General features: G+C 41.7%; 1 protein-coding gene across 6 annotated transcripts in view; it reads right to left on the minus strand.

Annotated features, from left to right (window-relative positions):
• LOC130281834 (uncharacterized) overlaps positions 1-16,539 on the minus strand; it is a 110,346-nt gene that overhangs the window by 17,375 nt on the left and 76,432 nt on the right. For 4 of the 6 annotated variants that reach the window (XM_056529512.1, XM_056529511.1, XM_056529506.1 and 1 more), the window contains 4 exons: positions 11,104-11,165; positions 9,990-10,121; positions 8,594-8,764; positions 3,442-3,542 (listed from right to left, as the gene is read on the minus strand). In XM_056529512.1, the coding sequence (XP_056385487.1) occupies positions 3,442-3,542; positions 8,594-8,764; positions 9,990-10,121; positions 11,104-11,165 (466 nt within the window). The remainder of the gene's footprint in view (positions 1-3,441; positions 3,543-8,593; positions 8,765-9,989; positions 10,122-11,103; positions 11,166-16,539) is intronic. The other 2 variants (XM_056529509.1, XM_056529510.1) reach the window with 2 other exon arrangements.

Below are 16,539 nucleotides of genomic sequence, written 5' to 3' on the forward strand. Positions count from 1 at the left end.
GTACTTGACCGAGTGCTAGCCAGAGGACTGACCGGCTTGGTGTCCCTAGGGGCTCTTTAACCCCTTAACGACGCAGGACATAAATGTACATCCTGGTGATGTGGTACTTAACGCACCAGGACGTACATTTACGTCCTGAGCATAACCGCGGGCATCGGAGCGATGCCGGCATCATGCGCAGCAGGTCCCAGCTGTTGATTGCAGCCAGGGACCCGCTGCTAATGGCGGACACACACGATCCCGCGGATGTTCGCCATTAACCCCTCAGATGTCGTGATCAATACAGATCACGGCATCTGCAGCATCGCGGTCACTTAACAGGATGATCGGATCGCCCGCAGTGCTGCCGCGGCGATCCGATCATCCTGCACGGCAGACGGAGGTCCCCTCACCTGGCTCCCCTGCCTTCCGGGAGTCTTCTGCTCTGATCTGCCTTCCCGCAGACCAGAGCAGAAGATGACCGATAATGCTGATCAGTGTTGTGTCCTATACATAGCACTGAACAGCATTAGCAATCGAATGGTTGCTATAAATAGTCCCCTATGGGGACTATAAGAGTGTAAAAATAAAAGTAAAAAAAGAAAGTAAAAAAAATTTGAAAAACCCTATGTTACCCCCAAAAAGTGTAAACAAATTATTTTATATACATATTTGGTATCGCCGCGTGCGTAAATATCTGAACTATTAAAATAAAATGTAAATGATCCCGTACGGTTAACGGTGTGAACGTAAAAAAGAAAAAAGTCAAAAATAGTTGCTTTTTTATAACATTTTATTCCCAAAAAAATTTATAAAAAATGTAATCAAAGTTTTGTATAAGAAAATATGGTATTAATAAAAAGTAAAGATCACAGCACAAAAAATGAGCCCTCATACCGCCGCTTATACGGAAAAATGAAAAAGTTATAGGTCTTCAAAATAGGGGGATTTTAAACGTACTAATTTGGTTAAAAAGTTTGCGATTTCTTTTTTAAGCGCAACAGTAATATAAAAGTGTATAATCACAGGTATAATTTTAATCGTATTGACCCAGAGAATAAAAAACACATGTAATTTTTACCATAAATTGTACGGCGTGAAAACAAAACCTTCCAAAATTAGCAAAATTGCGGTTTTCTTTTTAATTTCCCCTCACAAATAGTATTTTTTTGGTTGCGCCATACATTTTATGGTAAAGTGAGTGATGGCATTATAACGAACAACTGGTCGCGCAAAAAACAAGCCCTCATACTAGTCTGTGGATAAAAATATAAAAGAGTTATGATTTTTTGAAGGGGAGGAGGAAAAAAAGAAAATGTAAAAATAAAATTTGGGTGCAGCAGCCTACCATGGTTTTTCTAATTTTTTTGCAGCAGAAATTCTAGATTGCAGGCTCTGCTAAAAGAATGAACATGTTCATTCTATTAACAGAAGTTTGTGCAGACTGCATGTCTGTGCAGCCATGGTGCAAATTGATTTTGGCTGCACCTGCTGCTCACTAAGGGTCTATAGTGTGAATAGTCCCTAACTGTGGAATGGCCTGCCAGCCGTGGAGGTAGCTAGGTCAACTCCCATATACTTTAAACACCACCGCACAGAGAAGAGTAACGGTTACTGAGAAAGGTAGCAGACGCCACAGGGGCACAGACTCATCCTACATCAGCATCCTCTTTCAAGTGTCACAAAATGATGTAGGGACTGAGAAGAAACATCTAAGTAGCAGGGTGAAAGTGAAGAACTGTCAGCCCACTTCTGAAACCTCCAAGAATCCATTTGTTTTGTATGTAGTCCTCTCCTCTACCATGTCCTCTTACTACTTCCTGGTTAAGCAGTTGCTCAGAACTACAATTCCCAAATTGGGGTGATAGATTTATTTAAATATAATTTTCTGATACCAGAATACCCCTTTAGACTATTTGCAATGATTGTTTATTTTAGAAGCATTAAATACATTTTAAAAAATATTGTAAAGGGATACATAGCCTTTAACACTTAACACTAATCATGAGAGTGGCAACCCGAGTTTCCTGACTGACTGGAGCCGCTACCATACATGTGCAATACTGCTATGTTTACTGTCTATGGGAATGTCTACAAAAAAGAATTAGTGCATAAACATGACTGCCACTCTAAACAGAGAATTTGAATTCAGGTAGAAGAAACAGACATGGTCGCACATCTACAATCTTGTATAATGATCTAATTGCTTCTCAGCATAATATCAAAAACTAACAGGTTGTTAGTATACATTTTTGATCAAAAAGTACAAGCCCACTCACCACATTAAGGCCACCTATTTAGAGTGGGTCCCTAACGTCCCTAGCATAAAATGGTGTAGCACCGCCGCGACACCAGTGCCCACGGGGGGGGGGGGGGGGAAACGACCCACTGGAAGAGCGGCCCTAATGCCACTCAATGCCAGTGCTACGCCATTTTATGCTGGGGACCTTAGGGACCCACTCTAAATAGGTGGCCTTGACGTGGCGAGTGGGCTTGTACATTTTGATCAAAAATGTATACTTACAACCTGTTAGTTTTTGATATTATGCTGAGAAGCAATTAGATCATTTTACAATATTGTAGATGTGCGACCATGTCAGTTTCTTCTACCTGAATTCACATTTTGTTTTCTATCCCCTCCTTTTTTTTTGTTTGAACATGTGTCTGCACTCTTCCCCACCCCCTCAGCCCAACCCTATATAAGTAGTAGTTAGCTACACAAGGGCCATTTCTTTCCTAGCAGCCTCCCAGTCTGACTGGGAGAGCATGGTAAGTGTGCTGTTACACCTTGTTCACACTGGTGTGGTGCTGTGCAACGTCCGTTGCTGCCGTGTCTGTGGGGGGGTGCGGCCCATAGACTGGTTTGAGTGGCATTGGGGCCGCTGTGCCAGTGGGTCGTTTCCCCCCCCCCCCCCCCGTGGGCACTGGTGTCGCAGCGGTGGTGGTTGCCGCCCAGTGCTACGCCATTTTATGCTGGGGACGTTAAGGACCCACTCTAAATAGGTGGCCTTGACGTGGCGAGTGGGCTTGTACTTTTTGATCAAAAATGTATACTAGCAACCTGTTAGTTTTTGATATTATGCTGAGAAGCAATTAGATCATTTTACAATATTGTAGATGTGCGACCATGTCTGTTTCTTCTACCTCAATTCACTAAATAGAGAATTGTTGGGTGTCACAGCAATAAAATCTACATCAACCATACAATGATCACCTATCCTAAAATGTGACTGATAAATGTAATTTGGGGGACAAACTCTTTAAAGGGATATTCCTATGTGGAAGCATGTTCCACCTCTAGGACCTGTGCCTATTTTGAAATTGAGAACATGTGACCTGCTTGCAGCTGTTTTACACAATTTGAACAAATCACATTGACTTCACTGGGAGTTGCTCAAACAACGTAGCTTGCCATATCTGAAACCATCCTTATGCGACCATTAGTATTAATATGAATTGTACCATTTTGAAGCATCTGCAGGCATCAATTTCATAGCATATGGGAATGTTGATATGCCATCCAAAGACACTGCTCTTCCTACATGTCCAATTTTCAATGTGCCCTGTTGTTTGCAAAACAAAATAAATCAGTGGTCATCTGAAATTGTGAAATATAATGATGTAGGCAAGGCTATAGTCACTAGGGAAACTTCTGTAACCACCATGTAACATCCTTCTCGAAACTCCCTCTGTAGTTTGATGCTGCAGTACAGATTCACTTTCACCTATCCTCTACTTCTTAATAATAACCATTTTGTAGGTTAGCAAGATATAGGGGACAAATGGAGATCAATATGACTGCAGGATCAGAATACATAGAATTTGTAGGTAAGTAGAGTAATGCTCAGCACATGAACTTTGGTATAAAACATTCTTTATTCACTATACTTAAAAAAGGACACAAACTGGACTTAAGATGTCTGACATCTGAATCACACCACATTTTCAAAGGAGTTTACACAAAAAAAGAACAAAAGTTTCTAGTAAAATGCAATTTGGCAAATTTCGAAGTATGCCTTTTTTACATAGTTAATTGTGCAGTAAAACTGACATGTTATTTGTATTCTTCAGTTGATAAGATTATAAGGATATACATTTTGTATAGTTTGTTATGGTTTACTATTAAAGAAATTAAAACAGTAAAAATATGTTGAGTATTTGTCGCTGCATATTTCAGTGCTAGCAAAGTCTATGGGTGTTTATTATTATGCAGCATCAAAAACACAGTGTCAAATATGCTGCATATATGCTACGCGTGACCCTACCCTAAATCTCTGACCATTTACCATGCAAGAGCAATGATGTTTCATTTTAGGTCAGACAATTCAGCACATGGTGATACCAAATATGTTTCTTTGTTTTTACATTTTTATTTAAAAAACAGAAAGGATGAAATTATTCAAATTTTTATTATTTAGAATTATTTATATATATAAATATATATATATATTTTTTATATTATACATTTTTTAAATCAAAAACAAAAAAACTTTCTAGTCCCTTTATGGATGTGTTCTATTTCAAGCTGCTAGTCCAGCTTTTCCAAGTCAGACTCCGGTGAAAACCTTTTTTCTTTTAAATCAACTGATGGCAGAAAGTTAAACATTTTTGTAAATTACTTCTATTAAAAAATCTTAATCCTTCCTTTACTTATTAGCTGCTGAATACCACAGAGGAAATTCTTTTCTTTTTGGAATGCTCTGATGACATCACGAGCACAGTTCGCTCTGCTGACGTTATTATAATAATAATAATAATAATAACACTTTATATATTGTTGCCCTTAGTGGGATTTGAACCTAAGTCCCCAGCACTGCAAGGCAGCAGTGCTAACCACTGAGCCACCATGCTGCCTTTAACATACACTTGCTATGCATCTGCTGTGCATGTGCTATGCATGTGCTCATGATGTTATCAGTGTTCCAAAAAGAAAAGAATTTGCTCTGTAGCATTCAGCAGTACTGGAAGGATTAAGATTTTTTTATAGAAGTAATTTACAAATATGTTTAACTTTCTGCCACCAGTTGATTTAAAAGAAAAAAGGTTTTCACCGGAGTACCCCTTTAAAGAACAGATCATTTGATGGCAGCCATGGAGGCCTAGTAATGGTCCTGGGCTGCCATGACAACAAATTGGTACCCTGGGATTGCATGGCTGGAAGCCGATTGGATCCTGAACCATCAATGATGGCGCTTATGATGCTATAAATGCCTTTGTCTGCATTGAAAATTGCAGCGGGCTGGGTTCCCAAGCCATCTCCATACATGCCGTGCATTACTCCATAAAAATACATGTCGTGCATTGCTAAGGGGTTAAGGCTCTATGCAAAGTTGCTTCATTTTTTGTTGCAATAGTACAATAATGTGAAATTGGACCTTTGGTGACTGAGTTTTCTGCCCATAAAAGCAGAGTTTGTCCACTTTGTTATCATGTGTTGGCTTTCTTCTGTCTTCTGGTAACATGAAAGACTGTGTCAGACATTGAATGAAGAATATCTTGAGACAAATAGAATTGTTGTGTTGGATTTAATTTAGTCGCTGTTCGATGCAGTCATTGACAATACTTAAAAAGTAATTCATGCATGCCACAGATATTAAAGGGGTTATCCAGGAAAAAACTTTTTTTTATATATCAACTGGCTCCAGAAAGTTAAACAGATTTGTCAATTACTTCTATTAAAAAATATTCATCCTTTCAGTACTTATGAGCTTTTGAAGTTGAGTTGTTCTTTTCTGTCTAAGTGCTCTCTGATGACACGTGTCTCGTGAACCGCCCAGTTTAGAAGCAAATCCCCATAGCAAACCTATTCTACTCTGTGCAATTCCTGAGACAAGCAGAGATGTCAGCAGAGAGCACTGTTGCCAAACAGAAAACAACAACTCAACTTCAACAGCTGATAATTATTGAAAGGATTAAGATTTTTTAATAGATGTAATTTACAAATCTGTTTAACTTTCTGGAGCCAGTTGATATATAAAAAAAAGTTTTTTTCCTGGAATACCCCTTTAATAAAATAAAAGTTGTGCTCACTTTGGAACAGCCTGTTTTGTTAAAAGGGTTCCACTGCTATAACCCAGAACAGTCAGCTCTAATCTGTGGGACAACCTGACAACAAGTGTTCAATTTCCCTACAATTTTTAAAAGGGGAAATAATGTACAATAGGGCAGGGGTATTCAACTGGCAGACCGCGGTCCAGATCCGGACTGCAGCCGCCTGTCATCCGGACCTATGGCCGGATCACCCTTTATTCATTTGTAGCGGTGTCTTTAAGAGAACTACAACTTCCATCATGACCTCCTGTCTGTGTATGATGGGAGTTGTAGTTTGCAACAGCTGGAGAGTCACAGTGGCAAAGTAAATGTAGAGGCACAGTGGCATCCTTAATTCTGGGGGCATTGTGGCATAATTAATTCTGGGGGCACAGTGGCATAATTAATTCTGGGGGCACAGTGGCATAATTAATTCTGGGGGCACAATGGCATCCTTAATTCTAGGGGCATAGTGGCATAATAATTCGGGGGGCACAGTGGCATAAATAACTCTGGGGCACAGTGGCATCATTAATTCTGGGAGCACAGTGGCATCACTAATTCTGGGGGCACAGCGGCATCATTAATTGTGTGCAGCACAGTGGCATCATTATTTCTGAGGGCACAGTGGCATCATTAATTCTGGGGGCACAGTGGCATCCTTAGTTCTGGGGGCACAGTGGCATCCTTAATTCTGGGGGCATAGTGGCATAATTAATTCTGGGGCCACAGTGGTATCATTAATTCTGGGACACAGTGGCATAATTAATTCTGGGGGCACAGTGGCATAAATAACTCTGGAGCACAGTGGCATCATTAATTCTGGGGGCACAGTGGTATTAATTATTTGGGGCACAGAGGTACAATTAGTCGGTACAGGGCACAACATTTTTGACAATGTTTGTCAAAAATGTATTTGGGAGCATAGCGTGTGGCAGTAATATTGCAAGGGAATAGCGTGTGGCGGTAATATACCAGGGGCATAGTATGTGGCAGTATTATATTCATGGGTACAGTGTGTGGTCGTATTATATTCAGGGGCACAGTGTGTGGTCGTATTATATTCAGGGGCACAGTGTATGGTAGGATTATATTCAGGGGTACAGCATGTGGCAGTAATATACCGGGGGCCCAGTGTGTGGCAGTAATATACCAGGGGCTCAGTATGTAGCATTATTATATTCAGGGGTACAGTGTGTGGTAGTATTATATTCAGAGGGTACAGTGTGTGGTCATATTATATTCAGGGGCACAGTGTATGGTAGGATTATATTCAGGGGTACAGCATGTGGCAGTAATATACCGGGGGCCCAGTGTGTGGCAGTAATATACCAGGGGCTCAGTATGTAGCATTATTATATTCAGGGGTACAGTGTGTGGTAGTATTATATTCAGAGGGTACAGTGTGGGACAGTATTACAGGGGTACAGTGTGGGACAGTATTCAGGTCATACATCCTCCACACTTCAGTCGCTCGTTTTCTCTTTCCTTCATGGCACTGATGCCGCTAGGTGTGAACAGGGCCTTAGCGTTCATCTCGGACCTTAGCGTTCACCGGATGGCAGATCTGGATAAGCGGACCATCACAAAAAAGTACTTGAGTACCCCTGAAATAGGGGAATTATATACAATAATAATAATTGCAATTATTAAATGCAAAGCCAGAATTATAAATGAAGGACATGCGTAAAGGAAAGACTGTGATTTCTCCTTTTTTTAAATCCATCGTCATGGCTTTGTACTTGATAATTGTAATTAAAAACCTAAATGTTAAAGGGGTACTCCACTGGAAAACATTTTCTTTTAAATCAACTGGTGCCAGAAAGTTAAACAGATTTGTAAATTACTTCTATTTAAAAATCTTAATCCTTCCAGTACTTATCAGCTGCTGTATGCTCCACAGGAAGTTCATTTCTTTTTGGATTTCCATTCTTTCTGACTACAGTGTTCTCTGCTGACACCTCTGTTCATTTTAGGAACTGTCCAGAGTAGAAGAAAATGTTTTCCAGTGGAGTACCCCTTTAATGCTTAGGCCGTGTTCATATGGCATGGTACTGTAACTAATTACCTTGTGCATATTTGCTGCGAATGACTGAAATTATGCTGCATTTTTTCTGCAGCGGATTTTGCTTCCCACTGAATTTTCTGGGTAGCAAATCAGCTGCACAAAATATGCAGCAAAAATATGCAGCAGATCCTGTACATATCAACGTACCCTTACTATGATTTGGTCATTTGCATCAAGAACATATGCAGTAATTAGTTGTGGTACCGTGTAAACACAGCCTTAGGGTAGATTCACACACAGCGCATCTGCAGTATCATTGAAGAGTGACTGCAGAGCGAGCTATCTGTTGTGGCTGGGTAGCTCAGTGTGTCAGCTTGTGACTGCCGACAGAAAATCTGCCGCTATGAGCGGACATACAGAGCTATAGGTTGTAGGGAACTCCCTCTGCTGTCGTTCTGTGACTGCCAGAAGCACATCCACAGCATTAAATACGCTGTGTGTGAGCCTACCCTACATGTTTACTTCAAAGTGTATGTAGAGTCATGACTATAACTCATTAAAAAAAACATAAGTTACCTCGTTTGGATTGATGTAGATGCTACTACATCTCAAGTCACAGAGTACAATGTTGTGCTTGTGTAGCTCCTGTAAGCCAAGAGTTATTTGGTGGAAGTAAGAAAAGAGCTGGTCTCTTGAAACTTCTTGGTTGGTCTCACTGAGAAGATGTCCATTGAAAGCATTTGACAACTTTATAACATGATAAAGAAACAGTAAATCAAAACAAATGAACATTACACATATCAGCAATACCAAGCAAAAAAAGTACATTGTAATATGGCAGCCATTCAAGATTTACAGTACAGTGATTCCTCAACTTACAATGGCGTAAACATACAAGAGTTTCAACATACAATGGTCTTTTCTGGACCATTGTAACTTGAAACCAGACTCCACAAACAATGCTATAGACAGTCCAGATCTGTGAAACATGTCAATAAATGAAAAAACTGACCAATTAGAATGGGCATTCACTGCTAAAACCCATGTATTACTGGAGTATATGCACTGAATTCCGGTCTGGTAGCGCCCCTACAGTACAGGGTGGTACTACATGTTCTGCACCACTCTTAACCTATGACACAGTTAGCTGCTCCTTTGGACATCATGTAATGTCGGCTCCATGTTACTTTTTTAGGACACTGGGTGTACTGTACAGGACCCTGAAGAAGCTCCTGTCCTCTACATAGACAGTGATTTACAGCTTCCAGCAGATCTTTTTTACTTTTATATGTAAGGATTTGCTTTATCTATATTAGTTATCTACTTATTTTTGTTTAATCCTCACTTTTTACTATTTTTGGATGATATTTTGGTGGCTTAAGAACCAATTACCAGGTTTCCATAGAGTTATGGTCTCAACATACAATAGTTTAAACATACAATGGTCGTCCTGGAACCAATTAGTATTGTAACTTGAGGGACCACTGTATATCACATACAACACTTGACAACACTAGAGAAATGACACTCTACCACAATGTATATTACATTTTAGCAAAGTGTTGTTTCTTCAGTGTTTTCACATAAAAATGTTATCACTTATGTGATATACTGTATGTGTAGCTGTCACATATGAAGACTTCTATACATGAGCACTTCTACACATGAGCTCATAGACAGACACTTATAATAGATTTGCTCAAGGAAATGTTGGACATTGTCAGTAGTCTATGGTCGATAGAGGTAATGGATGAAGTTGACTTCTCCTCCAGCAACAGAAAACTACTCCATACAATCTACATTTAGAAATAGGGTACTGAAGTAACAAACTTAGAAGTTTCACTTTACAACCATTTTTTCCAGCTATTTATGGCATTGCTGATGCAGGAATCAATCATAGTAGTCATTCACCTAAGAAGCAATAAGTTATGTATTATACCTTTAAAAAATTTTTACTTGAAAAATTGCTTACCAAAACTGTCTTATAGAAATCTGTTTTTATTTCATTTATTTTTAAAATATTTTCATTGTCTAATTGCAAGATTTGTCTTCTTGTGTTTCGACTCATCCTCGCTGTTACGGTTTGTATGAGATAGCCATCCTGCTAAATAAAAAAATCAAATGTAAATTTAGATTTTAGTTCTCTACATTTTGTTTGACTAAAACTTAACACAACAGACCCATAAAATAATGTCACATTAATAATATGTTGCCAGTTATAAGGTGTTTTTATATTTATATAATAAATAATGTCACATGTTCTTTATGCAACTAGAAAAGAATAAATCTTATCTTAAAAAAGTTTGTTTTATCAGGATTAACTTCTGCAATGCATAATGCCCTTATGTTGGGAATATCTGTTGATAGGGTTGTAGGTCTGGAACTAATGCCCTTTCTGGTTTGGTCACCTAATGGCATGGCTTTTTTTTTTTAATAAAGTGCTCTTCTTCATGTTTTGCATTATAAAAATTATTTCAAAATAAAATTTTAAAACACTGGAAGATCATTCATTCAATAATGTTTTTTAATGCCCCTAGGTGTCCCCCATCATGTCAGAGCCTTCCATATAAATCAGAAACATTACACTAATAGAAGGCACCGTATGGCCACATTTACACATACATTGCCCATTGGCTTCAATGTTAAGAATAATATAATGCACAATGACATAATGCACAAGTTTTTTAGTGGCCCACTATAAAGAACAGTGCAATCTTCTGTACTTGCCTTTACAGTAAAAATGGTGATACATAACTGCAAGAGGGAGGCGAAAATCAATCTGTTAGGTGAATTGGGGCCTATGGATATGCTCAATGTGTGATGCAAAAGCCTTTCTTGCATATACATTATATGTAATCATAAAACAAGCTGTCAACATGCCATTAGTTATATCTGTTTTTGGGGAAAGCTGCAGGACCAAAAATGTTGGTACCTTTAGTTTCCATAGTAATTGTCACCCATGAAATGATTTAATCAAGAAAGATTTAAATAAGAATTTTAGCCACTTGACAGAAGAAGAAAACTTACATGCTTTACTGAAAATAACTTGATATTTGGGAACATGTCCTTTAATGTATATAACTTACCAGTATTACGCTGTCCACGGAATTCCCTTCTAGTTCTTCAGTTTCTTCTAGTATATAATTTCCTGCAGGAAGAATTAAAACCTTCACTATGGACAAAAGTATGAGAACCCTCCTCCTAATTATTGAGTTCAGGTGTTGAGCTCATACTATTGTAACTATGGCATATACAATCTGGGAAACAATCCACAAATTCAGCCTTCTCATGTGACTGAAACCTTACTTTTGTTTGTAGTGGACATTACAGACAGCAAGTGTGTACACATGGTTAGTCTATACACCTGCAACATGTTTCTAGTGCATAATGCATTCTTCTTTATGGCAATTAAGGTAGGGTAATGACCACAAGGAAGAGTGTGTGATGCACAAGAAACGTGTTGAATGGGCTAACCCTGTGTACACTTTTGTTGTCTGTAATGAAAACAATGGATGAGTGGATAATTTGCTATGTTGATGTTACGCCGAGCGCTCCGGGTCCCCGTTCCTCCCCGGAGCGCTCGCCTCATCCTCGTTGCTGCAGCGCCCCGGTCAGATCCACTGACCGGGTGCGCTGCGGTACCGCCTCCAGCCGGGATGCGATTCGCGATGCGGGTGGCGCCCGCTCGCGATGCGCACCCCGGTCCCCGTACCTGACTCGCTCTCCGTCGGTCCTGTCCCGGCGCGCGCGGCCCCGCTCCCTAGGGCGCGCGCGCGCCGGGTCTCTGCAATTTAAAGGGCCAGTGCACCAATGTTGGTGCCTGGCACAATCTTCCCAATTACCAATTAGTGTTATCACCTGTGTACTTCCCTATATTACCTCACTTCCCCTGCACTCCCTTGCCGGATCTTGTTGCCTTAGTGCCTAGTGAAAGCGTTCCCTTGTCTGTACCTAGCCCGTGTTCCTGACCTCCTGCCGTTGCCCCTGACTACGATCCTTGCTGCCTGCCTCGACCTTCTGCTACGTCCGACCTTGCTTCTGCCTACTCCCGTTCCTCGCCAATCCCTCTCTGGCACAGAGGATCCACCTCCTGCCAGCCGGCATCGTGACAGTAGATCCGGCCATGGATCCCGCTGAAGATCCTACACTGGTCGCCCAGCTAGCCCTAAAGATCGCCCAACGAGATCAACAGCTGGCATACTTGACCTCCGAGGCACTGCGTATTCAGTCACAGATACAGCAGCTGCAGATACAGCAACAGCTACAGCTGCAACTACCATCTCCTCCGCCGGCTCCTGCAACTCCTCCGCAGCAACCGGCCGTTCCTAACCCCTGCTTGTCCCTGCCGGACAAATTTGGCGTAAAGATCGCCCAACGAGATCAACAGCTGCCATACTTGATCTCCGAGACACAGCGTCTTCAGTCACAGTTACAGCAGCTGCTGCCGCAGATACAGCAACTTCAGTCACAGCAGCTGCTGCCGCAGATACAGCAACTTCAGTCACAGCTACAGCTGCAACAACCATCTCCTCCGCCGGCTCCTGCAACTCCTCCGCAGCAACCGGCCGTTCCTAACCCCTGCTTGTCCCTGCCGGACAAGTTTGATGGGGACCGCAATGATTCTGCCACAGCCACAGTCCAGTCCTTCTTCGCTGAGGTCCGTGGTGTCTTCGAGGAGCCTGCCCGAGCTTCTTCTGCCGAGATTGCCCTGCTGAACCTGGAACAGGGTGTTTCTTCCATTGGCGAGTACGCCATTCAGTTCCGTGCTCTTGCTTACGAGTTGTCCTGGAATAGTGAGGTTCTCTGCGCGACCTTTAAAAAAGGCCTATCCAGCAACATTAAAGATGTTCTGGCCGCACGAGAGACTCCTGCTGACCTACATGAACTCATTCATCTTGCCACTCGCATTGACATGCGTTCTTCCGGATGGCGTCTGGAGCTCCGCCTGGATATGGACTTTGTTCGCACGAAGCGTTTTTTCTCCCCGGCTCCTCTCTCCTCTGGTCCTCTGCAATCCGTTCCTGTGCTTCCCGCCGCGGAGGCTATGCAAGTTGACCGGTCTCGCTTGACACCTCAAGAGAGGACACGACGCCGCATGGAGAATCTTTGCCTGTACTATGCCGGTACCGAACACTTCCTGAAGGATTGTCCTATCCGTCCTCCCCGCCTGGAAAGACGTACGCTGACTCCGCACAAAGGTGACACAGTTCTTGATGTCAACTCTGCTTCTCCACGCCTTACTGTGCCTGTGCGGATATCTGCCTCTACCTTCTCCTTCTCTACTATGGTCTCCTTGGATTCCGGATCTGCAGGAAAAAATTTTTTGGCCTCTCTTATCAACAGGTTCTACGTCCCTGTGACCAGTCTCGCCAGACCCCTCTACATCTATTGTATTAACAATAAAAGATTGGACTGTCTCATGCGTTTCCGCACAGAACCCCTCCTAATGTGCATCGGACCTCATCACGGAAAAATTGACTTTTTTTTCCTCAGGTTCTTTGGCCCCAAGAAGAGGGGGAGACCCAAGGGGGGGGGTACTGTTACGCCGAGCGCTCCGGGTCCCCGTTCCTCCCCGGAGCGCTCGCCTCATCCTCGTTGCTGCAGCGCCCCGGTCAGATCCACTGACCGGGTGCGCTGCGGTACCGCCTCCAGCCGGGATGCGATTCGCGATGCGGGTGGCGCCCGCTCGCGATGCGCACCCCGGTCCCCGTACCTGACTCGCTCTCCGTCGGTCCTGTCCCGGCGCGCGCGGCCCCGCTCCCTAGGGCGCGCGCGCGCCGGGTCTCTGCAATTTAAAGGGCCAGTGCACCAATGTTGGTGCCTGGCCCAATCTTCCCAATTACCAATTAGTGTTATCACCTGTGTACTTCCCTATATTACCTCACTTCCCCTGCACTCCCTTGCCGGATCTTGTTGCCTTAGTGCCTAGTGAAAGCGTTCCCTTGTCTGTACCTAGCCCGTGTTCCTGACCTCCTGCCGTTGCCCCTGACTATGATCCTTGCTGCCTGCCTCGACCTTCTGCTACGTCCGACCTTGCTTCTGCCTACTCCCGTTCCTCGCCAATCCCTCTCTGGCACAGAGGATCCACCTCCTGCCAGCCGGCATCGTGACAGTTGATAGGCTGAGTTATAGAGGACAGCAGTGTGGGGCTAAGAGTGTTGCAGTGTATGCAATCAAGCACACAGCCATGCAATCTCCAGAGCCAAACAATGTTAGTAGAATGGTAGGGGTACTTATAAAAAAAAATAGTTGGACAATTGTATAAATCAACACTGTATCCTAATAGATTTGAGTTTTGTTACTGGTTTGTTACTATGTAATGTTTGATTTTATTACAAGACTGGAGGCTTCACATTGTGCTTATCTTTCTTTGCTTAAATTTATAGCCGTAAACAAAGAGTTAATAGGCACTTAAAAGAAAAAAGTTGAAACATACAATAAGTTTGTTGCATAATCAACAATGGTACGGTCCAACTAGATATAACAGTCATTCAGGCTAAACCATTCCTCTTTCTTTACTGCTAGGCCCAAAGAAAAGTACAGTGATATTTTGCTGCTATATATATATATATATATATATATATATATATATATATATATATATAAATATATTTAAGCTGACGGCTTTTTTAGACCCGCCTCCGTGTGAGTTGTTCGACTGGATTTTAACCCTGTCATTTCTGAATTAATCGCAAGTAGTGCTACTCCTTCCTTTCTTAATCACCCATAAATAGATATATATATATATATTTTTTTTTCTCCATAATTATTATTATTTTGCCATTTTCTCTTTTATTTATAGGTATCGTTCATATATATTTCCTCTTATATTCCCCTATCTGTTGTGATGGACCTATATATATTACAGCGCAAGCCCGCTGTTAGCCAGCTGTATTTTCCCATCAGCAGCGTTCCCGCACCCTTTCTGAGGTGTTCGGACAACTGGTCCCCAGACGCTGCTACAAACGCTTTTTCTGCCCTCTCCGTACATTCGGTAGTCTCGGAGCTTAGTTCCCGGCACATGAATTCTCCTACTGCCTCCTGACACCGCTGCTGTCACTCACTTCAATGTTTCATTTATCTCTATATCTATTTACTTCTCAGTATCCTTTTCTATACAGGGTTACTATAGATATATATATGTATCTATATATATATATACATATATATATATATATATATATATATATATATATATTCGGTGACTCCTTTATCAAGGAGATAAATAAATATATTAGGCTTTTCTCCTCCCTAGATAAAGCCCAATCGTCTTTTAGAGACCCTCCCCCATCTAGACCAGATGGGTTCTCTCTACTGACCACCTCTTACCAACCAACCCCCTTTTTCCTCACAAGAGGAAGTCCATGGAGAGCCAGAGGAAACAGAGGCTATCCAAGATTAAGACCCTCTGCAGGTAAGCAATATTTTTCCGTTTTCTTCTCAAATACCATTAGGGGGAAAATAGCACATTTTATCTGGGATTGGGCTATGATCACTTCGGATTCATGGATCCTAAACACAGTGATGGGGTATCAAATTGAATTTTCATGCCCTCTTGTGCAAATTCAAAATCCTCATCCAATAATTTTTTTCTCAATCAGATTGTGGTCTCAATCAAAAAGAAATCAAGGAACTATGTTCCAAAGGCACAATAATTCCAGTCCCATTATATTCACAAGATTTTCTGAGCAATGTATTCTTGGTAAAAAAAAAAAAAAAAAGGGCGGCGGTTACAGACCAGTCATAAACCTGAGAAACCTTAGAAATTTTGTACTCTACCACTATTTCAGAATGGAAGGTATACATTTACTGAGATATCTGTTATTACAAAATGATTGGTTGGCCAAAATAGGCCTCAAAGACGACTACCTCATGGTGCCTATGCACCCCATGTCACAACCATATCTCCAATTTTTATGGGAAGGTCAAAAATTTACCAGCCCATCTTCAACTCCACGGTGCTTTACAATACTAATTAAACCAGTAGTAGATATTTTGAGGACCAGTAGTAGCTATTTTGAGGAGACAACATCCTCAGAGAGATTCGATCTGTTGTGAACAAACAGTTAGTATCTCTACGGATGACTGCCCGCATAGTGGGTCTACTTTTGGCCTCTATTCAGGCTTTTTTCCCAGCTTCTCTTTACTACAGAGCTCTTTAATGTCTCAAAGCACAACATCTCAGAGACGGCTTAACTTATTCAGACAAGATTACTCTTACTCCGGAAACCAGAGCGGAACTCTTATGGTGGTTACACCACATTCAATCTTGGAAAGGAAAAACTATTTTTCATACCATTCCAGATCTCATAATAGAATCAGATGTCACTTGGAGTGCCTGCTGTGGTCCACTTTCCAGCGGGGCCTTTCGCCCTGAAGAGTTTTGCGAAGGACAGATCACATTGTTGCATCCTCCTTCAGATGGACAATATTTCCGATGTTCAATATGTGAATCGATTAGGAGGTACCAAATTGGAAATATTAGCCAATATAGCCAAAAACATTTGCCACTTCTGTTTGGA

The sequence above is a fragment of the Hyla sarda genome, chromosome 7, assembly GCF_029499605.1.
Source record: "Hyla sarda isolate aHylSar1 chromosome 7, aHylSar1.hap1, whole genome shotgun sequence".
In the NCBI taxonomy this organism is placed as follows: Eukaryota; Metazoa; Chordata; class Amphibia; order Anura; family Hylidae; genus Hyla; species Hyla sarda.